Source organism: Phyllostomus hastatus, unplaced genomic scaffold (assembly GCF_019186645.2).
Source record: "Phyllostomus hastatus isolate PE091 unplaced genomic scaffold, TTU_PhHast_1.1 phas_scaffold_93, whole genome shotgun sequence".
Classification (NCBI taxonomy): Eukaryota; Metazoa; Chordata; class Mammalia; order Chiroptera; family Phyllostomidae; genus Phyllostomus; species Phyllostomus hastatus.
Window position 1 is genome coordinate 26,690,473 of NW_025334042.1, and position 13,908 is coordinate 26,704,380.

Below are 13,908 nucleotides of genomic sequence, written 5' to 3' on the forward strand. Positions count from 1 at the left end.
CATTCGCTTTTCATATTCAGAATTTCCTTTTCTTGCCTACTGTTTTATTTTTTATTCGTTGTGTTCTTTTAGGTTTATACCTTGTCAGTATTCCCATAGTTATTTCAGGCATTTAGGAAGGACTAGAGATGAACATATATGTTTACATTTAGCTGTCTGGGAGTTTGTTTACCCTTGAACTTTGATAACACAGAAATTTGATCAGGTCACTGATTGATTAAACTCTCCTGTCTCCTCATTGCAGAAAGTATGAAGTTTAATCTGCTCTGACCTGTTATAACCACTCATCTTAGCTTTCGCTGGGGCTATCGGCATACAAACACTGCCAGATCTCAGTGGTATAGAACAACACAGGTGTATTTCTCGCTCATGTTATGTTTTGGTTGTTTAATTGTCTATGACTCTTCTTTATCTGTGCCTTTATTTTTTAGAGCAGTTTTAGGCTTATACAAAAATTGAGCAGAAAGTACAGAAATTTCCTGTAATCTCCCTTCTTCTACTCCCCACCCCTGTTATTAACATCTTGTACTATTGCACAGTTGATACAATTAATGTGTTATTATTAACTAAAGTCCATTGTTTACACTAGAGTTCACTGTTTGTTGTACAGTCTAGGGTTTTGGCAAGTGTATGATGACATGTATCCATGATTACAATATCATACAGAATTCTTTCACTGTACAAGAAATCCCTCCCTCCATCCCCCTGGAACCTGTGACAGCCACTGATCTTATTTGTCTATGCCTTTTTCATTCATGACTCCAGGCTGAAAGATCAGTGCCTCTGGGAAAGGCTGTCTTGGAGACGGGGGAAGGGAAACAGCTGGCAGAAGCAGGCAGTGGCTTTTAGAGCTTCTGCCTGGAACTAGAATAGGTTACATCCCCCCACAAGGTTGGCATGTCAGTGGGCAGGGACATATACTCCTCCCACAGGAAGTTACCATCACATTGCAGCAAGTGGAGATGTGCAATTCTCTTACAGGGAACAGGGAACAAATAATGGGAGAACAATAACATAGTGTACCATACAGTATCCACGCCCACCCAGGCCACTCAGTTCTCCACTAACGACCACTCCATCCAGCTGTAATAAATGTCTGTCTATTCTATCCATACCTGCCCCAATTTTCTTATGTCTCCTCACTAAGCAAGCCCCTCAGTATTTCAGGATTGAGCTTGCTTATTATAGAAAGTCATTCCTGATGAGAGTAACATGCTAGTTATCCTATATGCTGCTCGGGATCTTTTTGCTTTCTCAGCGGAATCCTGTAGGCAATTATTAGCAGAATCAAATATTCATGGAACATCTACTTATATAAATTTTTCTTTTAAATTTTTCATTTGACTTTGGCCAAGGTCTCCATAGAAGAAAAATTACCTGCATACGTAAGAGTGATCTTACGGTAGTGTCCGATCAAAGATGTGACCACCTACCACTCCCATTGTCTGTGACTGAAAGGTGCAATACTGACTGTGAACTAAGGTAAATAGAACTCATGTAACCAGATTACAGTCAATAATGAGATAAGATGTAAAGCCTCTAGTGCAATGCCTGGCACAGAATGTACATGCAATTAATGTCTACCCTCTGTCCCTGCCACTAAGAAATTTCAGGGTCACAAACTTAGGAAACTCAGCAGTTAGTCTGATTTTTTTGTTCATAGTTTTTGCTGGATACCAATATAGGGGCCTCCATATGTTGAGTAGGAAATAGAAACAAAATTATATGTTAAATATATGCAGGTAAACTCGAATCTGAAAATTCATGGTTTAAAGATCTGAAACAATAAATTCTATAGCATGATTCCATAATTCCCATTTAGCTGATGAACTAGTGAGCTTTTAAAGTTTGAGGATTATAGAATCAATAGAAACATCAACTTTGTCAGCATTGCATCCATTATACATTAAGGAGCATGACCTAAATCACAGCAGGGAAGCTTGCACTTCTAACTTGAATTTCTTGTCATTAGGGTTTGTGTGTGTGTGATTAGTTTTAGAGTGAGGCTAAGAACAATAACCCATCTGGCAGGTGACAATTCACATTCAAGGATGGTCAGAACCTCCTTCAACCACAAAGGATGAAAATTTTTATATATTTGTGGTGATGTTTGAAGACATAGAGAAATCCTAGTGGTAGAACTGCCTATATAAGTTGCATCACTGCATTGCAGTCGAGTGAAGCACAGTGAAATCCTTGAGATACTTGGGGATGGAAATAAACTCCACAAATTCTGTGCTTTGTTACAGCCATACACTACTATTGCCTGATTGGTTGCTGGACTGTAAGTGGATTAATTTGGCAAAAACTAGCTGATTTTATTTGTGGAAAAAAATGTTTTCCCTGAAAACATGTCTAAAATTAGATCACATGAATAAGTAAGAAAATGTGATATGCTCTACAAAACCCTAGTTTACCAACTTTTAAAAGCTTTACATTTGCAGTCAGATTCTTAGTATTCCCTGATCATAACTATAGAGGGAGACACTACCTGATTATGAGTCAATTATATTCAGACTTAATTATCCAATTATTGCCACTAGAATATTGGGTAATCTTGATCTAAACCAGCTGGTTTTTAAAGTGTTTTGGCAAAACTTAGGGTTTCTTGAACATACCTCCAAAGCCACCACCACATGCCAGGGTCAGCAGGCATAGTGCGGGCTCCCTGTCTGTAGCTTTCTTTGGACCAGCTACATGTTTATGTATTTGGAGAGTAAGTTAGATTTATTTGGAAAAAAAGTAGTATGTCTAACAAAGTGCTTATATTATCTGAATATGCAACACCTCTGGGCCTCATATTCTCATCTATAAATTGAAAGTTTGGGATATATTATATCTAAGAACTTTTTATATTTCTAATTCAATGGTATATAAAATATTTTCATGTGGCTTATTCATCAACTCCAACACAATTTTAAGAATTGACTTGTGTGCATGAGTTCCTCTGAATTTTTTTTTAATTGCATTAATTGGCACACCTCAAGTATAATAAATTCCTTTAGGTGGCACATCATTGGCAAGAGTGAATGCTCATCCCACTGCGGTCAAGGACACAGGTCCTTGGACGTCCACTGCATGAGGTATTCCATTCACAAAGGGCAGACTGCTCCAGTAGATGACCGCCACTGCAGCGACCAACTCAAACCTCCTGCCCGAGAACCCTGCCATGGTGCCTGTGTCTTAGCAAGGTGGCACTATTCTGAATGGTCCCAGGTACAAGTGAAAAGTATTACTTAAGAAAAATTACTAATTTTTCCCGTAATTAAATATTTGTTACTCTAAAGTATGCTTGCGTTAAGTTTTCCTATTTGTTACTTTTTTTTTTTTGGTTTGTTTTTAATCAGTGTTCCAGGAGTTGTGGAGGAGGGGAAAGGTCTCGAGAATCTTACTGTATGAATAACTTCGGCCACCGTCTTGCTGACCGAGAATGCCAAGAGCGCCCCCAAGGGACCATAGAGAATTGCAATGAATTTTCCTGTCCCAGTTGGGCTACCAGTGAGTGGAGTGAGGTAACATTAAACACACAAGGCTTAGAACTGTCATGATAATGTGTAGGAAAACTTTGTGGTATAATGCTTTATGTACTTCAAAACTATTTAAATTTATGTTATTGTTTTGTAAATAACTTTGTTACCAGGCCAATGAAAGTTAGTAAGTGGTGTGTTACTGAAATATTTACAGTATTTGACTAACAGTAATCTTAACTTGTGTTTAATCTATAACCATTTTCATAAGTCCCACTGTCCACAATAGCCTGAGATACATACTAATTCAAGGTTATTTTAGTGCCTTTGTTTCTAGGACACATTGATGTGGCACTGGGATTCAGACAGCAGGTTGGGGTGGCTGATCTGATCCAGTGAATATCTCTGGGGGAGTGAAGGGAAAATGTCTTTAGGGATGGTCTTTCAACTGTATCTTTATATGCAAATTAATCATTGTGTCATTTTGTAAGGCAATGTATTGATTAGCATTGAAAATAAATAATGGTCAGTTGTGTTCTTACAGTGCCTGGTTACCTGTGGAAAAGGAACTAAGCAGCGGCAGGTGTGGTGTGAGCTGAATGAAGATCGTTTGAGTGATGGCTTCTGTGATCCGAGCACCAAGCCCGAGTCTCTGCGACCTTGTGAGCTTCACGCATGTGCTTCCTGGCAAGTAGGACCATGGGGTTCTGTGAGTATATGATAAGGGTGTTTCTGATTTAATCCATCCTTGCCAAGCAACACAAACACTGTGGTATATTCATTCTTTTCGTGGATGCAGTTAGATGTGGACTGATTTACTGGAAAATCACCACTGAACTAGGAAACCCTATCTGCAAAATTTTCTCACTAGTGCTATTAATTTGCTCTGGTAAACATTTCAGCTTTGCTTTTGGATTTACTTTTGTTAACGAAAACGCTATGAATTTTGTGCTTTCATCAGTGTGTTTATAAATATTTTCATGTTCTGTTTCTAAATGATCTTCACTGTATTTAGAATAGGCATTGTTTAGATGTTTTGCCCGAGGGGAGGTAGGAATCTTCAGGATGAGCAGTGGTCAGGCTGGATGAGGGTGGGCAGTTTATTGTCCTGTGGGAGGCTGCCACAGTTAATGGGAAACGTTCTCTCGCCATCGCGTTGACTTTGTCTGCACGCCCTTCCTACTTTATTTCTTTGGAAGTTACTGAGCTGTGTCCTGGTGACTCTATGAATGAGTGCTGTCCACAGTGTCCAGTCCTCAACAGCCCTGCTCAGCAATTTAAACTCATATCTATGGTTTCTTTTGTGGAGTCAATCCATCTCAGATTTGGTCTTCTGCTCTTTCTACTGCCTTTTCTTTTTCCCAGTATTACTCTTTTCCAAAAAAAACCCCTTGCCATCTCATGATGCACCTAGAGTAGGACAGCTTCAGTTTTGTCATTTTGCTTCTAGTGATACTTCAGGCTTAATTAGTTCTGGGACCCACCTGTTTTTCTTTCTGGCCAACCAGGTGTCCATAGACAGAGGTACACCAGAGGGATTTTGAAAAGTATTTAGTTTCCCTAAATTCCATTCACTCTGCCTTCAAATGTCAGGTCTCTACTGATACTTTAACATGATAATGTTTTAAAGATAGGATAGTAACTGTCCATTTTAATGTCAATATTTTATTAGTATTCTCATATATTTGAATAAATATATACAGCAATATTACTAATACTTAGTCTGGAATTTAGTGTAAAAAAGTAATAAGATAGACTGCAAGTATATTATTATCTATGACTTCATTAAAAATTTGTGTAATTTAGAAATAATAGTGGTGTTTGATATGTGCTCACATTCCTCAGTGCACAGCCACCTGTGGACAGGGGTACCAGATGCGCGCTGTTAAATGTATCCATGAGCTGCTTAGCGCCGTGTTGGATGACAGAATGTGCCATCGTGCTAGTCGCCCTAGTGACAGGCAGGTAAAGGACACATCTTCATGGATCGTAAAAGAAAGATTTGTGATATAGGAGGATTATTGATGTGTTAACATTATTTCCACATGTATTTTTCCCACCATCTGCCTTAGGAACGTGTGTGCATGCATGCACGTCAGAGAGCTTTTTTTGTTCACCATTTTGCCCATTTTGTAGCTTTGGTAATGATTTTTCCATTTTTTTATCTGCCTTTGGATCACTCCTTAAACATATATTTCCATCCTTTGAACTGCAGAAGGACAACATCTACTATGAATATTACCAACTCTTTAAAGTCTCTTGTATTATTTAAGGTAGTGTCTGTGTTTATTCAGAATGTTTCAGTCCAGTGATATTTTTGAAGACCTATTGCTCTTTTCCTTTTCATCCATCAGACAAATGACCCAAACTTGAAGATTCAGTCAGAGACATACTGTGATCTTCAAGCCCTTGACATTACTTTGTACTTTAGCTGGGTGGCAGCAGGGGTTGGGGGGGAGGTAGGGTGGAAGGAAGATACATTTACATTGTTTGCAACTGTTCTTGAAATAGTTATGTGGAAGAAGAAATGAAGTATAGGGTATAAAATACATCAGAGTGATTAGTTAATTCCTGTTTTATGAGATCAATTTTTCTTTTGAATAGGACTGCATAGTGACACCTTGCCCAATTCTCCCTAAAATTGGGGCTACTCCCTTACCAGCTGTTCCCATGGGAAAGCTAGCACAATGGCGATATGGTTCTTGGACTCCAGTAAGTGAATTTATTTAAGAAGCTACAGAGGTTCTGTTATTGGAGGCTTTTAGACATCAACAAAGTGCTCGCTACAAATGTGTCAAATTAATGTCTGCATTCATTCTCAGGTATTTTGATGGTGTGGGAGGAGTTTGGGGTTTAGAATTAGGTGATGTTAGTGCCCAAATCCTGTGTGCCATTCAAGAACTCTGTGTCTCTGGACAAGAAACTTAAGTTTTCTCAGTCCATTTTCTAGTCTACAAGATGGGGGTACTATATCACAGGTTGTTATAAGAAGCAGATGTGATATGAGGCTTTTCTCAGCCTTTATTTAAAGTATTGACTTACATGTTTTTCTAAACTGAAAACTTTGCTTTGACCATATGTCATATATATTTCAAGGCTTTGCATATTCTCTGAATAGATTATGGGTTCATATCTACTCTATTAGGTCTTCAAAGATATTTTAAATATCTTAACATTCTCTTACATACAATGCTTTTTATATCTCTAATTTTGGAAGTAACTAATGAGTATTCTAAGAAGTTGAGTGTTTTTTTTTTTTGTCATTATTGTCAATATTTGAGTTGTGAAATTTTCGGTCTAAACTGAGTGGGATATTCACTGCCCTGCCATTGACTCAGAAGCAGTGCCAGGTAATAGCAATTACAATTTGATTTTTCAAGAAACTTGATGGTTTAGAAATTTGAGCAACAACTATGTGTAAGGGAGTTAGGAGAGGTACTATATAACACCTTGGTATACATCAATTTTTTTTAAGTGCTCTGCATCTTGTGGAAGAGGAAATCAAGCCCGCTATGTAAGCTGTCGAGATGTTCACGACGGAATAGCAGATGAATCGTATTGTGCTCACTCACCTCGACCTGCTGAAATCTCTGTCTGCTTTAGCCCTTGTGGGGAGTGGCAAACAGGGAATTGGTCACCTGTAAGTATTTTTATGGGAGAAAAAAGTGAAAAATCTAAATATAATTAAGTACAAATTGGCAGATACAAAATAGTCACAGGGAGCGCAAAATACAGCATAGGAAATACAGCAATAACATTGTAATAGCAATCCATGGTGGCAGGTGGGTACTAGGGTAATAGGGGCGTATTACTTCATAAGTTATACAAATGTCTGACCACTATGTTGTACTCCTCAAATAAGATAATACTGAATGTTCATTGTAATTGAAAAATTAAAAATATTTGATATTTAGTAATATTGTAGTTTATTACATTACAAATGTCATCTACATTTGTGATCAGTGTTCAGCTTCCTGTGGCCCTGGAAAAGCAAATCGACAAGTTTTATGCATCAGGTACCACCAGCCAATCAATGAGAATTACTGTGATCCCGAAGTCCGCCCTTCAGCCGAACAACAATGTGAGGTGGCAGCCTGTCCGTACAGCCACTTTCCAAGCCTCTCCGAGCAGCCAAACCACTTTCCAGGCAGGAACTTTCCATTAACGCACAAACCGGAGGATGTTGAAAAATGGGGGGCCCACCCATCCATCAGAGGAAACCAGTGGAGAACAGGACCATGGGGATCAGTAAGCCATCTTTATTGAGTTACAGTAATTCTGTAATTTAGTTATTATAGCCTTTTAACAGATATGTATGCCATGACATCAAATGCTTTCAATGCCAGATTTATATGAAAATCAATAGTTTAAATCTTACAGGGATTAAGCAAGTTTTGATATAGGTAACAAGTCCCTGAATTTCGTATCGAATTATACACTACTGTGATATTATACTTACAGAAGAATGCCCTTAAAAACAACCAGATTCCAGTCTATTATAGTAAAAGCAAAAGAAAATTTTTAAGACTACAAAGGTTTATGAAAATAATCAAACCTAGAAAGTGATAGCAATGCAGCAAGCTGGTGTAAAATCATGATAAACTACGGAGGATACAATTGTATTTCATGTTTTACATGACATGAGTGACACAAAATGAAACCACAGGTGTGAAAGTTAAGTAACAGCACTATTATTAATTGCTTCATATTGATACCTTAAAACTTTCATTCTTTTTACTTCATGCTTAGGACAAAGGTGAATTTCCTATTGCAAGCTTTAAAACATCACCTTGCCATCAACTGATTCTAACAAGACCCTAGTAAAACTCAAGTGTTGTGACATATTTTCTTGATTCAAATTAATGATTGCAATGAGAGGCATTTTAATGTGGGGTGTTTGAATTTGAGTCAAATACTAATGTTTTTCACCACATGACTTCACAATGTGAAACTGTGGTCTACGTGTTTTGTCTTTTCAGTGTTCTAGCAGTTGTGCGGGAGGTGTCCAGCGTCGAGTTGTGGTCTGCCAGGACGAAGATGGACAAAATGCTCATTACTGTGATGCAGCCACCAAACCTCCAGAGTCAAAGCACTGTGACTCAGGACCTTGTCCACGGTGGGCCTATGGAAGCTGGGGAGAAGTAAGTCGTAGTATTTCTTAAACTTGTGGAGACTGGCATCTCTGAAGACGGAAAGTTGAGCACTCCCTACTGTTAACTGATGGATAACCTTACTTCACTATACTATTCAGAAAGATTTGTTTTTGTCCTCCAGTGAATAAAACTGTGTTCTTTTAATAGATATTCTCTCATGGTAAATATCACTCACTCAGGACAGGAAACATGTACTAGAGATTTTTAAACAAATCTAATAAGGCTAGCCAATATGTCTGTGAACCTAAGGCCTTTCTAACATTAATATATGAATAGTTTAATTTCTTAGAAAATTGGATTGATATAGAGATAGAAAGTTAGATCAATGTATAGCCCATGTTTATATCTTACTATTGAACCATTCATTTGATGAATCCCTTAAGCAGGTAGTTGATGATTATTGAGTACTTTCTTTACATCCTGGCATAATTCTAGTTATTTTGGATATGAAGATAATTTTTAAATGGTTATAATGAATACTAATCTCACCTACATTATAAATGAGGAAAAATAAGGAAGACATACTGGTGTTGGCTGAATAAAATAAAACACCTAACTTAGTCAAATATTTTTGCTTAATTATTTTTAGTACATATTTTTTCTTCATAAGAAATTTAGAAATATTTTTCTAAAGACACACTTTTTACCAGGTATTAATAAATATCAAGTAACACTTTTACTTTGGAATTTATACATGCCTATTGTGAACATTCACATATAAAAAATTATGTAGAGATTAAGAACTTCTAACATATTGAAACATTTCCTGACAGATTTATGTTCTATGTTGGTCTAGAAATAGGGTATATACTCATGCTAGTCTCTAGCCTGCTGCTTTTATGTAATATACACTGAACATCTTTCTATGTTTATAAATTTAGATCTGCCTTATTAGTCTTCATGGCTACAGAGTAATCTATTGATAGGATACCATCCATATTGCAGTTAATACTTATTATGTAAGTCAGTCAGATTTGGTTTTGGCATAACCTGCCAGGCCCTTAACTTACCAAGAGTTTATGTTATAGATATCTTGATATTTTTTTGAAATATGGTACTAATTCTCAAAATTTTATCTATTTTTTAAATTATTTTTTTTTACCCAGGAAGAGGTGTTGACAATTACAAAGGATAAACTTCAAACTGTAGCGTTAATTATGTGTTAAACATTGAATGAAGCAATATAATATTCTCTTTAAAGCCACCTAGTTTTGAATTTTCTTCTTATTTTTAGTGTACACAAACATGTGGAGGAGGAATGAAGTCAAGATTTGTAGTGTGTCAATTTCCCAATGGGCAAATGTCACAGGACCAAAACTGTGAGAGCTTAGACAAGCCCCCCAGTGTGGTGCAGTGCCATGTGCATGCCTGCCCTGACAGTGCATCGTGGCAGCGGGGACCTTGGAAATCGGTACGATAGTGTTCCTGTTTTTATCATGTTCGTTTTGTCCTGTTTTACTATGTCCTTGTTACTTTAAGTTCCTCTTTTTTTATAAGTTGTGATGCACACACTATATCTTATTATGTTTTAAGGAGATCATTGGTCATCTTGGCTTGTGTTGTTAAATTGGAAATTTGGAAGAACAATCTATTCAATTTCAAGTACTGTAATATATATAATAGTTTTATATGTATTTATTTTTTACAAATGAATTTTGAACCATGGTACTATTCTAATGGAAATATTTTACTCCAGGACATTTTTGGCTTGCCCTGTAATTAATCAGAAATGTTTGCTATTTACATTTGTATCTAATGTTAACATTGTGCTTGTAACAATGACAAATTAAGGCTGTGTCTTGTTTGAGTGTATAACTGTATGTGGATTCCTTTTGTCTGTCAATGTCCAGTAACTGGTCCAAAAGCAAATAACATTCTTTAAAGCTTTCTTTTTATCATTGTTAAACTTAGTATTTTGTTTGGAAATGTTAAAATATTATATAAAAGTAAGGATAGAGAAATTTACATACATAAAGTAAATTAATTGTTTACAGTTTGTTACATACATCATGAAAAAGTATGATTTATATAGTAATTTATATGAATATTCATTTCTTCCACTGTGTGGAGTTACTGTGTTTTGGGATGTTTAAATTTTTTATTTTTTTGGAGCCATAGACAAAATTCATAAATATTATTTGTGAATGGTTTATTTTTTCTAGTATTTTTCAAGTATCCAGGCTTTGAAAATTAATTTATATATATTGAAATTAGCATGTTGGACACTTTTGATATTTTAAATCAAGAATAACCAAGTATACTTTTTGCAGGTAAAAACTTATTTGAGTCTATAATCTATTTATAATTACATTTATAAACCTAAAGAGTTCTTCATTTGGAAAATAATTGTAACTCTGGTTTTATAGCCAACTCTGATGTGTACACTTGTTTTCTTTATATAAGTCAAAGCTTTACAATGATATATAAACCCAAGTTCCCACTTAAGCTTTTTGAAAAGTAGGTCAAGTTATTCAGGCAAAAATTCATCTTTATACTCAAAGTACAACTGATATGAAGCAACAGAACATTTTAACTTTATAGGAGGATCTTAAATTGCTGCCTCAGAGAACCAACATTCTGTGGGAATTAAAAAGACACCTTTTGCCATAGAAAGCATCCACATATTTACTTCATAAAACATTTACTGACCATCTACTACATCCTAGGCATTGTGCTATGGAGATAGTAAAGACACCTTTACCCCTGTGGAGTCTGCAGGCTAGTTGAAGAGATTTGAAATACTAGAGAAACTCACCACAAAAAGGTATCATTTTTTTGTTGTGACCCATCTTAGGTTGGAAATTCATTTTCTCTTTACTATATCTCTGTTATATTTTCTTTCATTTATGGTTTTAGCTTGCAAACCTAGGTCTAAATAAGGCTATGGATTTGCCTTCTTGGAATTTTGCCCCAATTAGGAGAGCAGAGTCAAAACCACTCATTAGAGATTTAACTGTAATGGCATTTGTTTCTGAGCACAAAGGTTTTACTTTCCCTACTCACTCATGACTTTATTAATTCTCAAAGCATTAAACATTAGTGTCTCCTGCATTGTCCTAGGTATTGAAGCACCTAAAATTAAGTGTTTTTGAGTCAGATTTTCTCTTTAAGGAACCAGCAAACTATGGCCAAATATGTTAAATCTGGCCCACTGCCTATTTTTGTAAATAAGTTTCATTGGAACACAGTCATGCACATTTTTATGTATTACTGAAAGCTGCTTTTGCAATGTGAAGCAGAGTTGATTAGTTGCAATAGAGACTGTATAGCCCTTAAAGCTGAAATATTTACTATTTGGCCCTTTCTGGGAAAAGTTTGCTCACTTCTGTTTTATCTAACAAACTTTATAATGCTTTTTAAAATAACATAAAATATAATTATAGAATATTAGAATTAAAAATGTTCATTTGTGGTCAGTTTTAGATTTTTAACCCTTTAATATTTTAGAACAATTTAAAGCTTATCAAACTTCCTATATATTCACTATAGTATTCACACAATGTTTTTCCAGTTTTATTGAGATATAACTGGTACAACATTACACAAGTTTGAGGTGAATAGCATCACACTATATTTGCATAGTGTTGGAGTATATATGATACTACATTCCAGTATATTTGTGTCATGCTAGTTTTTGTATGTAAATGATGCCTTAGTGAAAAACCTAGATGACTTTTTCAACCCCATAAAAACAGATAAAGAAAAACAAGAATAACCACAAATTACAAAATAGTATGACAGAAGCATGTAATTCATTTACTACATGTCTGTTTCAAATGGAGTTCATTGAATAATTCAGTCTTTGCACTAGTGAACTATCTTTATTTTTCTGATAAATTGAAGGTGAATTTTAAAAATCACAAATGTTTATATCAGAATTTTTACAAACTTATTTATTTACCTTTTATATGTATAAAGTACATATGTATCATTAGAGTTCCTGGATTTCTTTTCTTATATGAAGAATTTTACCCCTTAAATTAGCCTTTTACATTAAAAGGGTTTAAGGGATCTGAAGTTTTGTTAAAGCCAGATATAACATTTTACCTCTTTCAGTGTTGCTACACATTAGCCAAACTTCAGAATACCTCTTATTAACATATCAGGTAAACATTCTTTCATGGATCACTTTCATTTCAACAGGTGCTGTACACTAGATTAGAAAATTACAGATGTGTGTATATGTATGTGTGTACATGTACATGTATATGAATGACATGGAATTTCAGAAATGCTCTTTTCATTTTAAAGCAAAATTAAAAATGAAGTGCTAAATCATTAAAATGTAACTAAGAAGAAAGTTGTTAATGTACATTTAAATTTTCATGTGGAAAATCTTGTAATAATTTATAAGCATGATTAAAGAAAGGAATAAATAAATCTTAACCCATGTCTGTTAATTTAATGACTATTTTTTGTGATTAGTCAATGTAAAATGATTGTATTTTAACCCTTGCTTATTAATGACATGTGTTGTGGCTTTGTGCTTTGCATAATTCATGTGTGTATGTTGTATTTTTACTCCTTGGATTAATACGTAAAATGTTTTAAGTCACCAAACAGATCTTGTATTGTAATGAATGCCTATTTTCCTATGGTGGTATATTTTTCTTAAATAACAGCTGTTCTTTTCTCTTATTAAACATTTAATTGTTGAATAGTACATGTTTTTATAATGTTAGCATATGTATAAGCTGCTGCTATTTTTCAGATAATTGTTAGAAACTAACATTGGTACTAAAAATATATGATTTGCTGTTTAGCTATCAATTTTAAAGTACTAGAAATTTTATAGTTTCTTAAATATTATAAACAATAAAAATTTATGCTATAAATGAAGTTATTTAGTATATTACAAATAGATGTTCTTACAAACAAGACAGTCTTTAAAAGGTAAGTAAAGTTTTATTTTTCTCTTATATACTTATAGTAAGGAATATTACACATAACATAATCAAACTGTTCCAACACATATTCTTGAAGTAAATTTATATTAATCTCTATTTTCCCACTAAGTCTCATTTAAGTGAGTCACTTTCCTACATTGTTTTTCTTCTCCGCATATAATGAAATCATATTTGGTAAGAAAAATAATGTGTGGTAAGAAAAATAATGTGTATTTCAGTGTGTCTGGGATTGATGATGATCCAACAGAAGAAAAGAGTATTTTTTTCTGGTAAAGATTTGTTTTACACAAAAATGAAAAAATTCTGTTTAAAAATGAAAGCTCGATACTTGAACCCTCTTGATTCTAGCACCTTCCCCCAAATGTTTCTTTTTAAAAGAAG

At 34.9% G+C, this 13,908-nt stretch overlaps 1 protein-coding gene across 1 annotated transcript in view; it reads left to right on the forward strand.

Annotated features, from left to right (window-relative positions):
- ADAMTS20 (ADAM metallopeptidase with thrombospondin type 1 motif 20) overlaps window positions 1-13,908 on the forward strand; it is a 165,405-nt gene that overhangs the window by 92,873 nt on the left and 58,624 nt on the right. Inside the window, exons 19-28 of the mRNA XM_045829562.1 lie at window positions 1,356-1,482; window positions 3,006-3,216; window positions 3,348-3,512; window positions 4,012-4,176; window positions 5,313-5,432; window positions 6,072-6,179; window positions 6,943-7,107; window positions 7,431-7,715; window positions 8,447-8,608; window positions 9,855-10,031. Coding sequence (XP_045685518.1) covers window positions 1,356-1,482; window positions 3,006-3,216; window positions 3,348-3,512; window positions 4,012-4,176; window positions 5,313-5,432; window positions 6,072-6,179; window positions 6,943-7,107; window positions 7,431-7,715; window positions 8,447-8,608; window positions 9,855-10,031 — 1,685 coding nt within the window. The remainder of the gene's footprint in view (window positions 1-1,355; window positions 1,483-3,005; window positions 3,217-3,347; window positions 3,513-4,011; window positions 4,177-5,312; window positions 5,433-6,071; window positions 6,180-6,942; window positions 7,108-7,430; window positions 7,716-8,446; window positions 8,609-9,854; window positions 10,032-13,908) is intronic.